The sequence below is a fragment of the Manis pentadactyla genome, chromosome 11, assembly GCF_030020395.1.
Source record: "Manis pentadactyla isolate mManPen7 chromosome 11, mManPen7.hap1, whole genome shotgun sequence".
Taxonomy (NCBI): domain Eukaryota; kingdom Metazoa; phylum Chordata; class Mammalia; order Pholidota; family Manidae; genus Manis; species Manis pentadactyla.
In genome coordinates, this window is record NC_080029.1 from 115349501 (window position 1) to 115372865 (window position 23365).

At 38.2% G+C, this 23365-nt stretch overlaps 1 protein-coding gene across 1 annotated transcript in view; it reads left to right on the forward strand.

Moving 5' to 3' along the window:
* Window positions 1–23365, forward strand: part of IQCH (IQ motif containing H) — a 233156-nt gene that overhangs the window by 122346 nt on the left and 87445 nt on the right. The window contains exons 9-12 of the mRNA XM_036932248.2: window positions 6794–7345; window positions 8046–8112; window positions 18430–18513; window positions 22347–22522. Of these exons, the coding sequence (XP_036788143.2) occupies window positions 6794–7345; window positions 8046–8112; window positions 18430–18513; window positions 22347–22522 (879 nt within the window). The remainder of the gene's footprint in view (window positions 1–6793; window positions 7346–8045; window positions 8113–18429; window positions 18514–22346; window positions 22523–23365) is intronic.

Consider the following 23365-nt stretch of genomic DNA (forward strand, 5'->3'; position numbering starts at 1 on the left):
CTAACTGTATGTACATTTTTATTGCATATGATTAACAATTCTACTTATATACACCAGAGAAAAGGTTATCAGTAAGTCACAAAATAATCTCTACTTCTTGACTTTATCTCCTTCATTTATCAAATTATGACCTGAATATTCATAGAAAATTTGGAAAGTTCAGAAATGAGAAAAAAAGCCTAAATAGGCAAGAGAAACCACCACTCTTTAGTATTATTGAAACTCCAGGAATTTATCATAAGCCTTTACATATATGATTTAGAACTATAAAATATTTTAGAAAAGCTATATAACATTCTGTCTTGAAGATATACCATAATTTTCTTAGCCATTATCCTGTTGTTTGACATTAGATGATAAATAGCAAATTTTGAGCTATTGTAATTATTAACAAAAAATTAAATCATTTCTCATTTTTCTCTGTTATTAATAAAACTGCCATGAACATCTTTCATATTTGTACATACATCTTTGTATTTAGTCTACTTTTTAGTAGTAGAATTCCTTGGTCAGAATTCCCATCTTCAGATCCAAGTAGCCAAATTTTTTATTAGGGCTCCAAAATTCAAGCTATGAGTTGGCAAATACCTTGCATGATCATAAAACAGCTTTGTGCTGTAAATCCAGCCCAAGTGGCTCTCAGGTTAAATTTTGTTATTCCTTCATTTATTCATTCATGCCTTCAGCTGATCTCTATGGGCCTTTACCATGGGCCAAGCAGTGCACTAGGCACTGTGAACACTGCAGTGAAAAAAAACAACCAAGTCTCCGTCCTCCTGGAACTTATATTCAAGCAAGGGAGGCAGATGTTCATATAATGTCAGGTAGTCACAAATGCCATGAATTAAAGCGGAATATATAGGTTTAAAGGGGGAGTGTTACAAGACTTTTGCCAGTATTCTTTAGTGATCTGTGATCCACAGACTTGCTATACACACATTTTCCTCAGGAAAATTGTAATGTCAAGTTTTACTTTGGTGAGAATAGAGGTCCTTTTGAGGCCTACTCTTTTTCCTTTACCCAGAGAAAAAGATGATGTGCCTTTTCTCAGAAATCTAGGAGACTGGGCTGTTTTTTATTTCCATCCTGTCAGTTCCCTGTACATATTCCCAGCAGGTTTCACCCATCCATCATAAATGTCCCAAGTGGTCCTTAACTATGTCACGTTCTCTCAGAAAACACAAGGAGAGTAGCAGAAAAGATGAAATCAATGCAGCAGTAAAATGAAATGTGTCTCTAGAAGAGGAAATTTCATATTTTGCTGAAAATATATTCCATCTATTTAAAAAATCTTCCTGATTTTGTTCTGTTTGATCTTCAACTGGAATTTGATCCATTGACTGTGTTTGTCCCATAAAAATACATCTAGGAATGGGGATTTTTTTTCCTCCTCAGGAAGTGTTTCAGAGTTCTGGAAGAGTCATTTGAATAAAGATACCTTTAAAAGCAATTGTAGAAATTATCCCTAGAAAATTGCTGCTAATCCAAGTGACCTTTACACTCATTTCTCTTCCTTTATATGTCTCTGCTCAATGAGTTCTCCATTTTTGCCTTTTATCCTCTTTATAAAGGTTAAGGGCTCTGACTTTCCCTTTTAATTGACACGGCTTTTGCAATTTCTAGGTCCTATGAACTGAGAAATGTTTGGTTGATTTACAAACCCTAAACTGCTCAGAATATCACTCTTTGGGGTCCTTTCTCCATGACTGCCTTTACACAGTGTTGGATTAGGCAGCTGTTCCTCTCCTGTGGTGTGTCAGTTGCTAGAAAGAGCTTCCTATCTAAAAATTAGGAAGAAATTAGAAAAGAAAAAAAAAAAGTCCCTGGGTCTCTTTCCTGGTACGTGAAGTGATGCCATGGGAGGTGTGGCCTCTGGTTCTATGGCTTTACCAGCTCCGGGAGTTTGTTAAATGGCAGATACTGCTGGAGGGGTCACAATTTAAGTCAGAGAGACACAGGGTGTCAAAAGGGAAGGACCCTAAGTGACCTCCTAATGGAAACTGAAACCCCACGAGGGAAGGGATTTCCCAAGGCCACATAGGAAGATGGTAACAGTTAGATCCCAGGTCTTCCTGTTTCAAACGCAGTCACTTTCCCACTATGCTATACAGTTCATTAGTATGTGTGTATGGGTTAGTTTAACAGATTGCTTTCCAAATAAGAAAGAAACAGCAGACCAAAGCCAGATTGGCTCTGTGGTAAGAGATGGTAAAAGGAAGGTTGAGCAAGGCGAGCACAGCTTGGTAAGGGAAGTTCTGCACAGTTAGGGCTGTGAGCACTGGAGGTGTGGGGAATGGCAACTAGCTGTGTGATCTTGGGCAAGTCTCTTAACCTCTCTGAGTCTCGATTTCCTCCTCTATGGTAATAACCAGTGGACCACAGGTACTATGAAATGTTCTTTACACGTATTGTGATCATCACAGCAACTCTACAGGGTTATCTCATTATTATAGACGAGAAACGTTCAGGCTTAGAGAGGATGTTGTCTCAGTCAGCTTAGGCTGCTGTAACAAAATACCCTAGACTGGGTGGCGTAAGCAACACACATTTATTTCTCATGGTTCTGGAGCCTGTAAGTATGAGATCAGGTTGCCAGTATAGTTAGGTTCTGGTGAGGGGCGTCTTCCTGGTTTGCAAATGGCTACTTTCTTGCTGTGTCTTCACATGGTAGAGAGAGAGAAGTCATCACTCTTGTGTCTCTTCTTATAAGGGCACTAATCTCATGATGGCTCCATCCTCATGACCTAATTACTTCTCAAAGGCCCCACCTCCAAACACTATCATAATGGGGACTAAGGATTCAGTACATGAATACTGTGGAGACATTCAGATGGAAACTTGCCAAGAGTACATTGTAGATAGTGGCAGAGCTTGGACTTGAACCCAGGTTAGTCAGACTTCAGGGCCAAGGCTCACTTCCCTGAACCCATAAGAGCCTATTGAGTCAAAAAGGCAAGTCCAGTGATCTTCAAGATCCCTCAAGCTCTAAAATTCAGGACTGCAATTATGCAGAATCCCTGAACCTGATAAGGTCAGCTACTCTCTCTGAATAGTTTATATCTTTCAAACAGTTCTAGCAAGCTGAGGCCCTGACGTCTATTCTGTACAAAGCTTAACTAACACATTGCAGACACTCAACAAACATTAAAGAACAGGCCAGACAAATGGCACCCCTAGTCGTGAGAGAATAAATAGGATTTTGTCTCTGAGGGGCATTTCACTCACTCGGAATCTAAGCTTTCACTTAGAGCCATAATGGTAGGAAGAACTTTTTCTCACAATAGAATGCTATTTGCTAATGGGTTTGTTTGAACATTTGAGAAACTAAACATCAGCTTATAGATTCAGAAGTAATGTAGTCTATCCTTCTAAGAAGCAAATGATTCTCTGAAGATGACATCCACGTTGGACCATCCAAATACTTGACCGTTTACCACCAGGAGATCTTGATTAGAGCCAATTTAGGGAACCTCAACTACATCCACATACTGTCCAATGTATGAAAAGAATATTTTTTCATAAAGACTTTCAGCTCAGAAACACATGCCTTTTTTTCTGAAGTCTGTGTTTGTGGCAGTTATTTCTAAACCCTAGAAGGTAATGCTGGGCTTGTCTTTTTTGCTTCGCATTGGCTCACTAACATATGTAGACATCATGCTGCTCTCCTGTTTTTTGTTTTAGACTTGGAATTTTCCCTAAATAACTGCTCCAGGAACTTTCAAAGTTACCTAATTAGTGATTACACTTTGCAAATGAAGAAGAACATTTCCCAGCTAGTTGAGTCGGCTTAGTTAGAGCAGGATGCTAATAATTAGGCCGTGGCCACAGCTTGGGCTCTGTGTCGCCCAATTAGTAGTGAGTTCAGGCATTTTCCGAGGTGTGGCCGGGGTCCCAGGAAAGACTGGGTAAGAATGGAGGTGGTGTAACACAGTGCTGTCCTCAATAGAAGGAAACAAGGTGGCTATTAAGTCAGTAGCATTTCATTGGGAGTACAGCATATCTTAAAAAAGAAAGGAGGGAGGGAGGAAGGAAGGAAGGAAGGAAGAAAATAATAGTAGACAAGTTCATGGAGATTAATAGGAAAGGAAGAGTAACAGGAGGAACCCGACCCTGAAGCAGGGCCTGACCTTTCATCAGGGCTCTTATTCCTAGCAGGCTTCCAAGCAGCTTTGTCTTTTACCTGCTCAATGGATCTCACAATGCTGATGCACTGCTTTAATTTGGGAAGCCTTTCTCTTGAGAGACATGTCTTTTCTTGCTCTAAGTCTGAAGTGCTCCCAGGTGTGGCATTCTCCATGACGGATGTACTACGGTTATGCTTTAGCTGACTCCAAACCCATAGCTTCCCTGTGCCTGAGCGGTCGGTCTATTTGATGTCCACGAGTGTGTTTCCTTTGAGAGCAGGTCTTTACTGGAATATCATCCAAGAAGGTAGGGAGGTGTAATCCCTTTGTTCTAAAACAGCCGCTGTGAAATCCTGTAACCCTACGCCCCTCCCAGGGCTAGTCTTTCAAAAGGTCTTAAATGCATTTGCTGATATATGGAAATACCTCAGACCTATCCCATGAGCAGGCGCTTTCTGAGAGAGATCTAAGAGTCGTCTCTTTTCAAAAACTTCTCCCATTTTCAACAATGTTCCCAATTCCACAGGACTCTGTAAAGATAAAGAATTTCAAAAATATTTTAATATTTCCAAGGAGACCACTTTCTCTGGCAAACCCTCCATTATAACTCTGCTTTTTAGGAGTCTCAGGGTCTTCTTGACAGCATCAAACATGTGACTGGCAGGACGAGTTAGATCCATTCGTGTTCCTCTGTTGTTATTTTCTGTGTCTGTTATTCTCACTGAGGAAGTGCTGTCATTCTTCTCTGAGTTCTAACCTTGCTGCCACCACAACCCGTTCTTGAAGGAAGGCGGAAATGAGCCACAGGCCATTTTTGTTGGAACATGTGCCCCTTGTCTCCCTGCCAGCAGTGACGTCTGCTAAGGAAAGCATGACCTCTCTAACTCTCTCCTGCCCATCCAAGAAGGAATGTGTTTCCCTCTTCCAAACAGTTTGCACTCTTGGTGCGCTGATTCGATCAGAAAGGGCTGGAGTCTTGGTGAGAAAGCCTTTTCCATCCTATGCCCACAACAACTCGAAAGTTCAAAGTATACACAAAAGCTCACTGTTTAAGTCTGCTTCTAAAGTTCAAGGAAATTCCCATTTTCAGACTTTACACATGTTCTTCAGCATTTTCCTTGAGATGATAGTCTAATTATTCCACTGCCTGGAACCCAAGAAAATAAAAAGAATTTGGAGCGTTTTTCCCCTTGTGTTTGCTTATTTTGCTTTTATTGTGAATACATCTCCTGGCTTGCTTTTTCTTAAATAACTTTCTGTCTTGAATTTGTGAATTCAAATCAGTTTTCATTTGTTTAGCAAAGACAAAACATGACCAATCTACCAATACTCAACACAGCGCTGTGTTGTAATAGTTCCTGATAAATAACTGGGCCTTTTTTTCCTTTGAGTTCTGTGAAAACTCTTCAAAATGCAGAAAGCAGGATAATCCTACAACTTGATAAAAATGGGTTTATACATCTGAAAACGGTGACATATTGAAGACAATTTGTTCCTTAAATCCTTCAGCAAGAAGCAATCAGCAGTCAGCTGACACATGCCCGGCCTACAGAGGAGGAGGCAGGGCCTGACACATGTAGGCTCCTTCACCCACCAGGCCATCAGGAACACCTAGATCATGCACCGAGTGTCTATTTTCTTGGTGCAGCAGGATTCAGTACTGAAATGTAATGGTTTCACAGTGGACATAGACACAATAAAACTTCCTTCTCTTTTTTCTTTTTTCTTTAGAGGGGCTGGTGCATGACATTCATTGCTGCTGTCATCCAAACCCCTTCTAATTTTATTTTTAAATTGCATTAATTCAGTTTTTTTATACAGAAAAGTATAAAGAAGAAAAAAAAGACTGCCCATAATCCCATTCTCAGAGAACCCTCTTGACACTTAAAAATAAATATTGCATGTTGTTGTGACTTAAAAATTCAATTAGTATAGATAGCAACAAAATGAAAACCAAATGCTTCCTTGGTTTTATTTATTATGAGATTTCAGATTGTACCTACTTGGGGACAGCTTCAGCTATGTCCCTAAGAAGACACCAGATTTAAGTATAAAGGAACACATGTCAGAGAAATCTAGAAGTGGCAAGGGTGATAACAATACAACATAATGCTCCCTGTAAAAATCACTCCTGGATATTAAGAGAAGCTGGCAGAAGAACTCTAAAATGCTAAAAAGTGACGACCTGTTAGAAAGTCAGAATAGACAAGGCCGCTTTGAGGAGCGTATTTAAAGTTATCATGAAGACTGCAAAGAAAGGTTTCACCCTGATTTTCAGGATTGGTGAATAACTTTTTGAGTAAGAAAGCAGTGACATGCTTCCATCCATGTGTGTGTAAAAAATAACTCAGAGATAACAGGGTCAGCTGACCATATCAAAGTGAACTAAATGCACAACTTTTATTAGATCAGTTTCCTTGAGCATTTTTATAACATCTTCATAAAAATAATAATAGCTTTGAGTGACCTCTAAGATATTCTTCTGGTAATATGTTTCATGATATATACTGGCCAAACTTGTGAATAACAACATGTATGTATTTATAAGTCAAAACTAGGATCCCTGTCTTCCTAGCATTGTGTAGTAAATGATAATGTGGTAAGTGTGTCTTGACCACTCATTTAGAGCACAATTACATTTCATCTCTGACCACATTTTCCTTCCACAGGCTGTGAAAGTCATAACACCTTCTAGAGCTCAGAAATCACCAGGGGATTATGACTTTTTAATTTATAATGGTGTCATAAACAAGACAGCCTCAGACTTCTTAGCATTCAAGGAACATTTTAGTTCATCCTGGGGAAGTATTTCTTCTCTCTTGGAAGACATCGAAAAGCTTCTCAGGGACTATGCAATACCAGAAGTCAAAATAAAAGGGAACCGTTTGGTAGCCTTCCTTCCAGAGTTTGAGCTGAAGAATAAACTTACCAGATACGACCTTTCCTCGGTGTTAGAGAATCCGCTTCACATCCAAATGATGTTGAGTCTTCCGGGGCAAAGGTACAAGGGCCAAGATGGAAAGGCAGAGGCTGCCAGAAAGATCCAGGCCACGTGGAAATGTTACAAAACAAGAAAGGTCTTCCTTGCTCATTGCCAGCAGAAGTGGGCGTCAGGTGTGATTGCCATTGCGTGGCTCTTACATTGCCATAAGACCCGACTGAAGAAGATCCTGAAGGAATCACGTGAAAGACACTTGGAGAATTTCCGTATTCGAGCCAAGGTACACAGTGCTGCCAGCTGTTCAGGCAGACCGCTTTTTCTAAACATTTCTTGCATGAGCAGGTGGCAATAAGTTGTCTCTTTATCTTGCCGTTCTCTCTCCAACCACCTCCTCTTCAGCCTCCCTCACCTTCTATTCCCCTCGTGTATGATGCACAAACCCTACATACGCTTGTACATCATATTTTAGCCCTAATTGGGAATCTGGTCTTTGTGCTGCAAAATCTATTGCAATTTTTCTGTAGGAAAAAAGTCCCTTCGCTTTGACTGTGGTAGTTCTGTCAGAAAAATCAATGTTTTAACTGCACCACCTTTTCTCCCTATATATACCTTCTGGCACTTTAATTTGCTAGGAAAAAAAAAAATCCTCTCTTGTCTACATTGCTGTCACCACTTTGTCAGAAAGTATTTAAGTTTGCAGACAGCCTTTTAATTAGTGCTCACAATTTCATTTATGTTTGCTTTCTCTTTTTTTCATTCATATTCTGTTAATTAAGTGAGCTGCCTCTAATCTTCCCCTGCCAGTAGCATCATGTAGCCACCTAATTAAATTAATTGGGGAAGATGTTTTAAGTATGTAATTAAATCAATTAATATAATTTATGCCTGGCTTAACTGTACAGTGGAAAAACAGCTGAAGTTTGACTAGATGAATCCACTACAGCTTCCTGTCACTGATCAATGCTCTTCTTGATTTTTAGCATCTGGCAGCCAACTGGAATCGCATCAGGACCTCCAGGAGGACTATTATCCATATCCCATCATTAGGTATAACACTTTTGCCTGCAAATCTATCAGCAACCTCTATTACCCACCACATTATGGCTCCTTGATTGAGTTCAAGGAAGGCCCCTTGTTTTATTCAAATTGGTCTCGGCAGGAAAATGTTCTCGACATGATGAGAGTAATAACACAGGGCCCTCGCTCGAAACGGCGTTTAATTTGGGGATTAAGCAAATAAAGTCATTATGTGGGGGCTGCTATTCAGTAGAGAGGTGATTTGCTGTAATTCGCTTTCATCTGTATGAAATGAACTAAAAAGTTGTATTTTTTCCCCCTGAAATAACAGATAATGTTTTCGATCTCCTTTAATGATAGAAGAACACAGGCTTGCCTGCGTTGTTGCTGTTACGCCAATAAGCCAGGATATTGCTTGTACACTGTTTTTAATCAAATGTGCAGTCAAAATGATAAGCTACATTCTCTGAAATTATTTAGTTCTAATTACGAGCAGATGGGATGCTTTATTTGCACCTAGGGCGCCTGAGCAAAAGGAAATGCTGTGTGAACAAGAATAATTAAGAAGTTGAATAGTGTTTTTTGCGCTTAAATAATCTGCAGTTTCATGTTAATTAGCACTAATGTAATTATTTAATTACATTTATGAATTGGGGAACTTAAAAGCTGTTGTCTGCAACACAGTGGTAAAGTAGGTATGCCAAAATGATGTTGGGAATTTCAGAAACCTGCTTTGGAAGTTCTTTTAAAACATGAGCTGCTGTCAAAATGTTTGGGATTTGTTTGCTTGCTTGTTTTGTTTTGTTTTGCTTTTAATCTGCGTAGTGTGTTAAATTTCCTTGGTGAAACCAGATTTCCCAAACTGACTTGGTAGACTTTTGACAAACAGCAGAACTCACTGAATCTTCATAGAGCAATGCATTAAGTGATCTCTTGTAACAGAATTCTGGATTGCAGTTTATTTGTGCTACTGTTTATGTGTTTGCATATTTACTTGTAGTGTAGAACATAACACTTTTAAACAGTAATATGAAAAGCAAAAGGAAAAAATGAAAATCATTATATAAATACCAGTTAGATTGCATTTTAAATTAGTAAAATATTACTGGTAATTAAGTAATGCAAACTTTCCTAAATTCTAGAGTACGTATATCTAAGTATTTATAGAAAAGTTGAGAAAATACTTTAGTTGTACAGAGCCTGTTCATTTTGTTCTTTTTTTCATGGCTCACAGAAGAAATTAGTTCCTTCTTAGGATGTAAGTGAGGAAATACAGATCTGGATTTCACTCTAAGTAAGGCTTTTGTTTTGGTGGGACTACTTTTGCACACAAAATTAGTTCACACACAGAAATTGCACTTGTAATTGATTGCAGCCAGAGAGGCTAATTGCAGACCCAATTAACTGACTCTAGTCCTTAGAATAAGGTACCTTTTGCTTCTGCAACTAATTGTGGGGAAATTTTGTTTTGCCTCCTTTATTTTATTCAAAACTAGAAATAGAAACAAGACCCATACTTTGCAGTGTTAACAAACACAAAGGTATTATAGACAATTTCCACAAACTCCTTCCCTCTTATAACCCCTATCTCAGACCCTTTAAAACCCTATATAGTCAGCCCTACTCTGATAGAAAGGAGCCTCCCAAGAGGTAAAATTTTGAAAGTAATGATTAGTAATCTAAACAGGGTAATAAAAAATAACTTGAAACAAAAATGTCTTAAAATTCCAAAAGAGCTTGCTGAATATAAATTAAATAGAAAAATAACCTGGCCAGACACTAGAATTAGTAAGCAATATTTTAAATCTGATATTAAAACTAGTTTTCTTCTACATTACACTTACTCAGTTTAAATAAATACCTAATAGATCTGAAAGTCTTCCCTATCGCAGTAATTTTTGTTTGTTAACAGTGCAGTAACCCATTTGTTTTAAACTGAAGTATCGTTGATATACAATCTTATGTTGGTTTCAAATGTACAACACAGTGGTTCAACAGTTACCCATATAATTAAGTCCTCACCCCCTCTAGTGTGGTTACTATCTATCAACATAGAAAGATGTTACAGAATCCACAATAACCCATTTTAAAGGAAATATTGCTAATCATTTATTTTCTAAGAGATAAGAATAAACTCAGATATTTTTCTCAACTGAGCATTTAAAAAGCCCAATTACACATTTTCACAAGAGAATAATACTTGGACTTTGAAATAGTATTTGTTTTTACAATCTATGCTTTACATTTCATAAAATGATTTGTGGAAGGTAAATTAAGTTTAAGGAACACTGAACTATCATCTCGTACCTATTCTACAGACAACATTCTCAAAACATACCTTTCTTTAAAAAAATGATTATGGTACCTTTGTGTGTGTGTGTGTGTGTGTGTGTGTGTGTGTGTGTGTGTGTGTGTACCACTTCCCCTGGGAATACCTGAGGACGATTTCAGCTACTTACAATGTGGCTGCTTTGTCTCTTGCACCTTTTCCTACACAACTCAAGAAAAAAGAAGTGGATGAAAATGAAGCCAATTTTTTCTTTAAATGTGTGCATGCCCAAATGTATTCAATACAGTCATTTTGCTTCCAGAGTTGAGAGGGACTCATAATCAAAATCAGTTGATAGGCATGTAAGGTTCAGGTAGGCATTTAATACAAGTTGAAGTCTTTCCATAAAGAAAGACTTTCTCTTTCCATAAAGAATTTGGGATCAATTCTGGCATATAATCAGCCCTAGAAATAACTGCACTATGCCATTAGCTAACTGGGGATGCACTGACTTGTCTGAATCCTAAAAATGAAGGATTAGTAGCTGATAACTGCATAATAACTGCGTAATATATTATAGTTGAAGGCATTTGGTTATTTATATGGTTTCGCACACACAGGAGTAATTGCATCCTCCAAACCCACGGCCACAGAAAGGATACCCGTTCAGTCATGTTTTTGACCACAGAATATTTATCACGTATTTTTTAATCTAGGGCTTGGTAAAATGAACATTGAGACATTTATACACTACAGAGTAACCTCTTTGAAAAGAGTTCTAAAATTTGATTGACTGTTACATATTTTGGGTAGCATTTCTAGATGCAACAAAAAGTTTTAGCTAGTCAGCTAACAGGAAAGGTGGGATCTATTGATCAATTGTCCAAAGAAACTGATCAGCCTTGTAATTTTGTAAGATGATAAACTCATCCTTTCCAGAGTATATAGGCTGATCTCTTGATTGGATATTGCATATTTTTAATCATTTTTATTAATGTAATATAATTATAACAAAATAATCTACTATGGTTCATAGCAAGAATAGACTACTAGGCTCTATTTTAAGCAAAATCTATCAGTCAAATAAGAAAGAACTGCAACAAAGAATCCTAATTCCTCTAAAAAAAAAAATCAAAGACCTAAATAAAACATGCAAACTAATTCTGCCTTCAGTTTCTTTGGCCAAGTTATTTTCTCCACTTGTAATTTAACCCCTGTGCTTCTTTATTACAGTGCATCATTTTAGTGCTACACTTAAACTCAGTGGCATTTTTAAATATAGTGACATTAAATAAGATATGCCAAGTACAGGGCTCTTATGCTCCAAGCAGGTATATAAGGTACTGCCAGCCAATTAAACCCCCAGTGATGACTTTCCTCTCTCACTTCTCTTCCTCCTTGAAAATAAAAATAGGGAACCTACTGAGGTGGGATTTTTCTCTTTTCTCTATGTAATCTTTTATTTCCTTGCCAACTGATTTAATGGTTAAAAGAAATGTATATAGTTTAGCTTTTACCCCCACCCCCACACACACCCTGTGCATTATTTCAGCAAATTACCCTTGGGGCTAACACAATGAGTGGTCTCCAAGATACTCCTCTCTGTAAAATTGTAGATCCTGTTATTGTAAGGTTCATGAAAAACAGCATTTTTCTGCTGCTCTGTACTGTCAGAAAAGCCTAAAAAATTAAAAAAAAACAAAAAAGCTTACTTTTGTGTACAACTGACCATCCGCAAATGCTCATGAGAGAGTAGCTTCCTCACTCCACTCTCTTCCACCAGAAGATAAGAACTCCTCCATTTGTGAACAGGGGCAGGGTAGGCGAGGACCACAGCCAAGAGTGTTTTATCTGAAATCACATTTTTGCTGTGCCTCCAAGCACATCAGCACCTTTCTACTTTCTTGTTGTTGAGCTGACAATTCAAAGACATCATAGACTGTTCCTTCCCCCTCAGGGCTAGGAAATCAGGACTTTCAATCAAATCTTCACAGTTTTCATCACGTATTTTGGCAAGTAGTTCCGGAATCCACAGGTTAGCAGTGGGGTTGCCACACTAGATCCTCGAAACAAATGTACTGCCAAGGGCTCCCAGACAGCAGTTGCCAGAAATACCTAGCTCTTTTGGAACAATGTACACTTAAATTTTCAAATTTATCCCTAGCTCAAATTAAAATGAAAACGTATTTGTATTCATCCATGTTGTCTTCATCCAAGTACTCCATACCAACATTCATTTACTGGTTAGACCATAGTTGGCCCTATGATACTGTAATATTGAACTACCAGTAGGTCTTGAGTTATTTGATGCTGTACCATGAAATACCAAAGTGGCATTGAACAGGAAATCAAATGACACCAGTTCATGAGCTTTTCATGAAATGAATTAATACTAAGATATGCTCTAAAAAGAGTCTTGACAAATACGAAGATAAAATCTTTGCCCTCTCCTTTATTCTCATAAAAAAAAGTGTTAAAGTGTTTGTTTAGCAGTTCTCAAGCTTATACTTGTAAAAACCATCAAGGCCCTGGACAAGTGTTGGTTTATGTGGGTCCTATCTGTCAATATTTACCATGTTAGAAACTAAAACTGAGAAACTTGTAAAATATTTAATTAATTTTAAAGTAGCAATAATAAACCCATTACCAAAGCTAACCTAAAAACCATATTTTTATTTTTAAAAAACTTTTTTTTCTAAAACAAAAAAAAATTTCGCGTAAAGAGTGGCATTGGTTAGCAAGTTTGCAAATCTCTTGATGGAATATAATTGGATTCTCATATCTATTAGTGCATCCAGTCTGTTGCAAAATATTGTTTTGGTTGAAATACATGAATAACACCTGGCCCTACACGGATAAGTATTTGGAAAAGAGAAGAATACTTTATATATTTTATAGTCTTTTCAGAAAATTGGATATATTCTCGTTTGACTTTATACCAAAACTCAGCAGTGCTCATTTTTGTGTTTGTTATGATGTGGAATCTGAAATCATATCAATAAACTTCCTGTACTTTGTGAGAAGTTAAGACTGAAAAAGGCAAAGATCATCTTAGTATTATTTTGAAAAGAGTTTTGACCTTCCAGACCCCTGGGAAGGGGCTGTGGTCCCCAGACCGTGCTCTGAGAACCACCGTCTTGGTTGCGCTGTGTCAGCCACTGGCAAGCCTAACAAGAGGAAGTCTCCCCTTGTTGAAGGGAAGGCCTTTCCAACCACACAGAGTCCATTTGGCCAATTAGGTTTGAGAATGTTTTCAAAACTCACCAAGGATTTGAGCACCTCCTGCGTTTTGTGTCCTCATGATAAGATCCCCTAATCTCTCTCAGTAGCCCCCAAAACACAACTCTCAGTTTTATTGTCATCAATCTGGCACCGGATAAACTGTGTAAACGACCCAGATAACCTCTCTCTCACTATAACCTTATCTATTATCTCAGTATCCTGTGTATTCACACTTGTACAAGTAATTAAAACCTGACAACCAGAATGTCTGTCTAGATCACATTTCTCTAGATGACTGCGATATGCTGATGTGCAATCATCTGTGAAGTATGTCACATGTTCTCCTAAATTTTTACTATTAGAGTACCAAGGTTGTAGGCTAATAGCTAACTATTTTATGAATTGGAGCAACTCAAGATTATCTCTATAATAATGTGACTCTTTCTTAGCTTGCATCCGGGGTGCTTTCTTGAGTGGAAGACAAAGGGATGGAGTTATTGCTATTGCTACTGTAACCCTGTGCATGCCCCTAAGAGTGTGTGATGCATTTGAATATCATGTGTTGCAAGAATGGGAAAAAGGTTGAGAACTACTGCTCCAGTCCATCGAACCGAGGAATGGATGACTATCATCTCAGGCCAGGGTGACCAATGAATGGCAACTACTTGGTAAATGGAAGTCTTTTGTCAACCCTTTCTGTGTCTTAGGTACCATTATAAGGACAGGGACTTGGAGACAAGAAACTAGGAGTCAACCACAGGGTAATAATCAGGGTGTTCAAGAATCCACAATTCCACGGCCATAGCGGGGCCTGTCACAGAGGCACCCCCAGTCCCAAGGAGGCAGAGTCACTGAGCACAGCCTTGCTCACGTTCTTGGGTTTCTGTGGTTGCTGGGAAGACAAAGCCAGTGCTGGCAGAGCTGATTTCCTGGGTGCAAAGAGGCAATTAGCATCATCTGGTGGGCGTTTGTGTGGGAGTGGGGATACAACGGGGAGGGAGAAACCATAACTAGTCATCATTGAGGAACATCCTTGATTCAACAGAAGACTAAATGTAGTTGAATAACTTCAGAGAGGCATCTCTCAGGTGTCTCTCTTTGATATGTAGCAGAGAAATGATGAAACTCTATCAAATTAGGAATATTTTGCAGGTGATGAGGATGGCCTAGGAAAGAGGCTGTGTTCCTTTCTTTGGTGATAAGCAAGAGAGAGTGCCCCTTTATGCCAGTGCTGTTTCATTCTATGCAGTTGAGGTCCTAGAAAAAGCTGCAAATCCCATTTACCATTCTCTGAATCCCCCAGAAGTTCTCCAGATCAGAGAATCCAATTTTATAAGAGGTGAAAGGAGGGGTGGGAGTGCTGAGAACACAGGGGAGACAGGGCTAGGAATTTAAAGGACAGATTCTTCAAGTAGGGTCTTCAGACACATTCCATTCATTCACTCAACTGGGGATAGCCCGCTATTCCTGCTCTAATGGAGCTTACAGTCTGGCTACAGGAACCAGAGCGGTGCAGGGGAGAGGAGAGACAATCAACCAACAAGGGAACAGGCAAGCAAACATGTAGCAGCAGAAATGAAAAAAGCATAGCAAAGAAAGGGTGCAAGAGAATGACAATGAGGGGTGACTGAGAGCTATCTTAGAAAAGGCTTCGCTGATGGTAAGTAGGGCCTATCAGCTGATTTGCTAGAAGAATTGCATTTGGATAGCTCAAGTAACTCAGTGCACGGAACAAAAAAAATTGCCCTATGTTTAAATGAGGTGCCTTTTGATAATTTCAGCCTAGCTCAGGAAAGAAAAAATAGTAATAGCAACAGAACACTTATTGAGTGCTTATTATGAGCTCTTAGGAGGGATCCAGGCCTCCCTCATCTTTCATTTAGAGGAGAGAGAGGAACAGAATGTCTGAGGGTGATATGTACCAGGAGTGAGGGAAGGAAGGCCATCATGTTAGTTTTCTATTGCTCTCTAAGAAGTTAACACAAGCTTAGTGGCTTAAAACAATACAAATTTATTACCTTACAGTAATAATTCTGATGTTCAGAAGTCCAAAATGAGCTAAAATCAAGGTGTTGGCAGGCCTGCATTCCTTTCTGGCAGGAGGCTCTAGGGAAGAACCTGTTTCTCCATCCTTTCCAGCTTCTAGAAGCCATCCACAAAGGAATGAGCAAGGGAAGTCCTGGGCAGCCCCCTCCATCTTCAAAGCCAGCAACAGTGCATCTTTCCCTGCCTTTCTTTTACAGACACACCTTCTCTAAACCCTATTCCTCTGCCTCCCTCTTCCATTAAGGGCCCTTGTGATAACATTGGGTCCATCCGGATAACCCAGGATAATCTCCTTATTTTAAGGGAAGCTGATTAGCAACCTTACTTCCACTTGCAATTTTATTTCCCCTTTGCCACGTAACCTGATGTAGTCACAGGTTCCAGGGATTAGGACACAGACATCTTTGGAGGACCATTATTCTACCTACCCCAACAACTGAAAATAAGTGAGAAAGAGGCAAGGGTTCTTTGTCCCTTCTGGAGTTCTCTGCTCGCTCTTTAAGAGTCTTGCCTTTTCTCTTTCTTTATGTAACCACATTTGTCACAAGAGCTAAATGCAGCATCTGAACTGTAATTTTTAGGTTTATGTGATCTTGGACAAGAGAAAAGAGATGTGCCCCGAATTTCCTTATTGAAGTTGGTGGTCTCTCAAAACTCCCCAGTGTTTCTAGCCTGACCTTCACAGTATCCATGTCTTGGTAGATTATATTCCAAAGTGTGATGTTTCATTGACACTGATGAATGCCCCAAAGCCACAGCACCCTTGTTGATAGTTGCCTGGTTAAGTTGCTATTGTATCTAACATATGCTGCTACCACTGATGAGATCTTTTCACCGAGGTGTCAGCACACATACTTTGTGGATGTACAAAACATATGAATAAATCTGACTTTTAAGAAAAAATGCACTCAGCTTCTGCTCTGCTGATGGCAATGGACACTAAACTGTACCTTGTCCGCGTAGAACGGCTTCTTGCTTATCTCTTTGCAGAATCTGCTGCTGTTACGGGTTTTGGAAGTGCACAAATCCCATAACATTAGAAGACCTTATGTTTACACAGCACTTTACAGTTTACAAAATGTTTTCATATCTATTACTTCATACGGTCCTCTGTAACAGTGTTCTGAGATTAACAGACAGTTCTTTAAAATGGGTGTGTTTCTAGGGTTAATAGAGTAACCAGTTCCACCATAATTCTGGGTAGCCTATATATATCCTTGATCAGTCGTAAGAGAGGTACCAAAGTAATTTGTTGGAAAACTAACCTCAAGCACTTGATTGAAACACAGACTTAACTCACTCACATGCTGCATATGCATCAACAAAGTGATCAGACATCCTTTATATTTTAAATTGGGCATCATCTTAATGAGACATCTCACACTGCCTTTTATCTTTACTTTTGAAAGGAAATGCATTCATGAAATGTTCTCAGGCACTCTTTTTAATCATACTGTATTCTTTAAGCATTTTTCCTGCCTTCTTAGAGTCTTGATATATGTTATTTGCAGTACATCTTTGTAAATATTTATCTGAATATAGATAGAATTATGCATGTGCAAAATCCCAAGAATTACAATATTGCAACCACATAACAAGATGACATTGCTTGTAGCTGTCTATATTACTTTTTAGAGGTGGAATGATTCCCCAAATTATTTTAGAAAATAGTAATTTTTCAAAAAAAAACCAATTCAAACAACCCATTTGTCCTTCTGCCTTTTTAGTTCTTAAGTTCATCTGCATAAAGCAAAAGGGAGACTTTAAGATGAATTGTAAACTCATTTAATTTCCAGACATTGTCTAGTTTTTAAACACCAACTTCAAAGCAAAGAGCCAATTATCAGAGTTCATTTGATCTCAAGCCCTGTTGCTGGAATTGCTATAGTTTTCCTTCTACTGAAGAGGAAATCTGTGTCACATCTCAAAGATGTAATATTTAAAATCACTTTATCTATAGCAGTTTAACTTGAAACATGTGTTTGGGCTCACTAACCACAAGGAGGCATTGAAGCATCTCTTCAAAATGTGAAAAGCAATTTTACTTTTAAAAAAATGTGCCACCTACAGTTGCTGAATTTCATATAAGCAATTATACCTGCTAGTGAGTATGCACGCCTTTGAAGTTCATGTTTGGATCCACTTTTTTTTTTTTTAACCCTTGAAATAGCAACAGGAAGTGTTGCTGAGATTGTTTTTTGTGTAGAAGATTTGTGGACAGTAGTAATCCACACGTGTTTTCCTTCTGTTGTTTCCAGTGGACATGAAGGCAAACTGCAGGACTTTTTATTAGTACTGACAAAGTAATTGCATCAACCTATATAGCCTTTTAAAGGTTATAAAAAAAAAAATTTAAAGTTCTTTTGACTGTGTGAGCAGAAGCATATTTCTTCAGCATTTAGAATTACTTAACTACATGTTACGGAGAGCAAGGGAGTCTCTGAAATCTGTGTGTCAGTTCAGAATGATTCTGGGACACATCTTCAAAATGTCACATAGGAAGCATATGTTCAAAAAGCCAAAATAGTTTTCTTTTTTTAACCAGAGCATAATTTTCTTATATGCTGTTTTGAAAATTCAGGTTAAATGTCAGAAGATTTCCCCATGTTTTTATAAATCTGATTCCCAGTAGCTTTGCTGGTATTGCCCATCTTCCAGAATAACGCTTAATCCCCTGAGAAGCGAGGACCGCATTCTTGGGAATTACACTGTTTGTGCAACATGCTTCAGAGAAAATCTTTCCTGGAACTGTGCCATTCTGCCATACTGACTTGCTCTTTCTGAGTTTTGACACCTTGTTTGCCTTTTAGGATATTCTGAGCCCATACGACAAAATATTGCCGACTTCAACACACAGCAGAACATGCAGCTGGGGAGGCTGTGTGACATCTTAGGTACCGTAAATACTTTTACACAATTGACTCTTTGGAATGTTTAGCAGTGGATGTTGATAAAATGTTTATTTTTTGCTTATTTTTTTCCTCTACGGGGAAAAGCTTGTATTTCTAATCTACTTGCAGGGCAATTGAATGTTTTAAGGAACAGATTTATAATGAAGTCAACTTGAATTTAAAAATGACATTTTTAACCAACTTACTTGGGGTAGCCTTCTAAATTCTCTTCGCTGCAGGTTTGGACAAGGATGTCTCTCCTTTGCTCCAAATCCTCTTCATTTACTCCATGCAGGAGTGAAGTCAGCATGTTGTATTTGTGTCAATACTGCCGATTATATTATCTGGGGAATGAGTGCCAGGTGGTATCAGAAATGAAGAGCATTGTGTTTTCATTAGAAGAATAAGAGGGAAATGAAGACAGATTTTTTAAAGGAGCTTTTACTTAAATACATCTAGTTAGAAAACAGGAGGTGCCTGGAGGGAATGCTTAGAAATACAGACCTTAAGTGATAGACACATCTTTGTAAAAGGCAAGTTCTGTTACTGGTTTGGTTAGTTCTCACTCAAACACCAACCTGGGGCTGGGAGAAGGGGATACAAGAATGTGAAGGCTTGGGTTGATACGGGCTGAGGCCGGGGTTCAGGTTACACTTAAAAAATAAAGCTTGCAAAGGCTAAGCAATTGAATAAACGGATTGAATCCATTTAGGAGGTACTAACCAAAAATTCAGGGTTAAACAAAAACTAGGTTTTTATTAGTTACCAAATAACATCATCTTTGTTTTGTTAAAATATAATTGCTTTGGCCCTTATTTAAGCAAAACAAGGAAGAATTTTAAATTATCAAGGACCAACTTAGCTGGCTCCCTGGAATGACATACTTTACATGATTCATATATATTTCAGCATCATTATTATTTTATAAATGCCATTCGGTAACAAAAATACATCAGTACTAGAAATTTACAGTGTCCTAAAATAATAATAGTGTAATTGCTTTAATCTATTATCCAGGCACTAATATTGTTTTTCAGCATTACAAAAGATTTTTTTAATGACTTGAGATTGATTTGTTAGTGCTGAGCTATTTCAACTAAAAACCTGACTGGGTGGAAAGCACTGAAGTGCAGCAGAGGGCAGACTTTGCTCTAATTTATTTGAATTAATTTTTTTCTTCAGCTTTTTATATACCCTTCTATATATAGTACTAACTACCACCAAAGATTCTCATTATCAGAAGAGACTTGAAAGTATTAGGCTTCTATTTTAAACAGCTCAATAATTCAGTCTGTGCCCACCTGCAATGGAAAATTGTACTAACAGGAACATGTCTGATAAGTACGAGCCAAATGCCTTTTGTTGGTACATGATCTTCATGACAAAACAATGTAATCCTAAAACGTCTCCAAGAGGAGTAATGAAAGCTTAAAAATAGTAGTTAAAAGATAGAAAAAGTACTTACCTGTGAAATAAAAATGTGAAGAAACTAGGAAAATTAGTAATAATTTTGTGGAAGAATAAATGATTACTTTTGTATTCCATTAATCCCTAGGAAAGGAATTATTCTGCTTACTCAGGGGAAACAAAGACAATCTGATCATGTTGGTAAGACTTGTCATTCAAATATTGGCTATGGAGTCAGGGTGTCAGGTGGAGACTCCAATGGCTAGTATTTTCAATTTCTACATGAGTTTGGCAAGAGAATGCTTGCTAGCATTCTAAGCAATTTTCTTATTAATTCCCTTCCAAAATTACCTTATAAATTAATTTTGAGCATTTGTAGATTCAAAACCAAACCATATAATACTGGATATTAGTGTTTGTGATATGTATTCCTTTGCCAGAAATGCATAGGAATGGTAAAATTAGCAGTGTGATTTGTCATTTAAACCTAGAAATTTATCCCTCTAAAATTTTTCTTTTGCTTGTCTTTTTTCTTCGTTTTTGTGTCCTTTTTTTATATTTAAAAACTTGTTGGTTTTTAAAAGTACTAGTTTGGTAAAACACTAGTCCCTTTTTGAAAACACAAGACTAGGGATAACTAATTTGATCGTTCTGCAATTGGATACAGGTTATTCAACTACCATCTCCTCAGTTGGTTTATTTTGAAGTTTATGTGGCAATCTGGTTTCAAAATTAAATAGGTGCCACTTAAATATTTGCATTTATGGAGCACCTTCTCTGGGCCTAGCCCCAGCCCAGTTCAGAGGAGAGTGCTTCTAGATACAAGATGCTCGTTCCGGAGGGGAAGATTTCTCCTACAGGCCTTGGTTCTCACTAATTGTGTAAGACTTTCCACTTCCTGAATCTCTCCATTCTCCTAGATCTCTTCAGTCAACCCACAAGTATTTATCAAGTGGCTCCTGCATACTCCACATTGAACCAGGGCTTGGGGAACATAGGAAGGAGTACACACACCTTGCCTTTAAGGAATTTGGAGAGACAAGATTAATAGATTCAAAACACTAGGATGAAGAGCAGAAGACAGTGCATCATATTAAATCTTGAGGCACAGATTAAAAGGAGCAGGCGCTGAGGGCAGAGTGGGGAGTCGCTACTGGCTGGCCCAGTCAGGGCCATGTATCTGAAGTGTTTGTTGAGCATCTGTTATGTGCTGTATATATATTCTGTACCAGGTGCTTTATATATATTCTTTCATTTAAAACTCTCCAAAACTCCATGCCCCAGGCGATTTTATTGCCCATTTTACAGATAAAGAAACCAGTGCTTAGAAAGGTTAAATAATGTGCCCAGGGTCACTGAGCAGCTGAGCTAGAATGTAATCCATCTACGCTCTTTATTCTCTACAACTGAATTGAGGAGTCTTAAAATCTTCTCTTGGCCCTATCTGACCAAGTAAAGATTTTATAACACTCCCTCCTCGAACTTCCCTGAGCACCTGGCCTGCATGCTTCACTGTGTGCCCACTACTCTCCACCATGTTTTACAACTGTGTGTGCATGGGAAATGTGCCTCTTGGGCAGCATCTCAGTTGCTGTGATTCCTGTATTTCTCTCCATGCCTAGCCAACTGCTTTGCCCTACTGATCAGTCAGTTATTTTATGAATGAATGACTCCATTGGCTGCTGACTTCCTGCGTATACTCCCTAAAATATTTTGCAGCATGGAGTAGGTAATATCTCACTTTTCCATTTAGATGAGATATTTAATTAGGATTTTTTTCTATGTACATAGTAAGAAGCACATCTTAAGCAGGAGAACAGTTAAATTAAGACAGTGTTTCCTCTAAACCAAGAATCACTAAATGTCCTATTTAAGTAATATACTCCTCTTTGGGAATGGAGCAGGGAAAAGGGTGGCCTCCTGAAATAATCGTTGCTATGGTCATGATCAGACCATTATTTGGACAGGATGCTTCCTGAATTGGCCCTGCCAAGTCCAAGCAGAATAAGAAATTGCAATTTCATCAGCTTTGAAAAGTTAATAGCTCTGTTTTATAATTTACTGAAGTTAATGGGATTCATTTTTAAAGCAGTATGCAATTCCCATTGATGTTAATGGTAGTTCTGGGGCTAAATCCCTATGTATCATTTGAAAGTACACTTCCATGGTACCTCACAGTCCTCCTTTTGAGAGAATTACATTGTCTAATTTTTGGGCGGTGGTGTTATTTATTTTTTCTTTAAAGAAATGTTAAGGTGTAAAAAAGCCAGTTATATTATTAAGATCTCTATAAAAGTGATCTAAATTAAATTCAGTGTGGCTTTTGGATATGCTCTTTATTTTAAACTGTGCAACATCAATCCAGCGCCGGAGTTCATAATGTCATTTACCTTTACACCCGTAATTAATGTTGTGCCTGTTGTTTTTAGATGCCAATGTAAACGTCATCTACATCTGCTCCCATCAAATGAATGACGAGTTACTGCTATATTACAATAAAATATTGAGTCTACAGGCAGCTGTCAAAACGGGGAATGTTGAGGACAGAAGTGACCTGCAGGACAGGTTCAAAATTATCACCCCTGAAGCTATAAACATCTTCACTGTGAGTTTGTCTTCTAATTACTACGGCTTCAGGGATGCAGTAAAATTAAATTGGAAATTTTATAACTTGCAACGCTCCGGTACACATCAGTGAAATATTATTGCAAGTTTAACAGCTTTACTGATTAGACGACTAGTTGGACTGTAGGAAATAAATATCCCAGTTTAACTTTCAGACTTAGTTGAGCTCCCCTTGGCCAGTTTCTCTGTAGCAGAAGCCTAATTGCAGTTATTGGTGTTACCATCAAGTAGGTGAATTTATAACATCAATAGTTCCTTTTTTGAAATTTGGTGTGGAGGACACCAAGGCAGAGAAAGGCTAGGCCTGCCCATGGTCACAAAGCTAGTTAGGAACAGAATCTAGACCAAGGCCTGCTTTTTTATTTCTATGCTGGTATCCCTTGTTACTACACAGGTTTTCCTCCAGGAAATTTGGCCAGATTCACTCTATCACATGGTTCATAATAAACAAGGTTCTGATTTTTTTTAACTGGTTCTGATTTTTAAGGAATGGAACGAATTCTGAGTAGGACGCCATCCCTAGACAAGAGCTTTTGGGAAATTCATGGAACCACAAGGGCAGCATTGATTAGGGCAGTGTAAGAGATGGCTTGAAATAAATTTATATTTTAATAAGAATTTAAATTTTCCATGTTAACCAACATTTTAATACCTAATTTAATACCTAACACCTAATTTAATAACCGATAGTTTAATACCAGTTTTGAGGAGACAGTTTTCTTTTATACTTAAGAGTGAATTTTCCGGTAAAGGCACCTCTCTCCTTTCACAGCAGGATGCAGCAAAGGCAACTCTCTATTAGCAGAGAAACTGGTTGCATGCT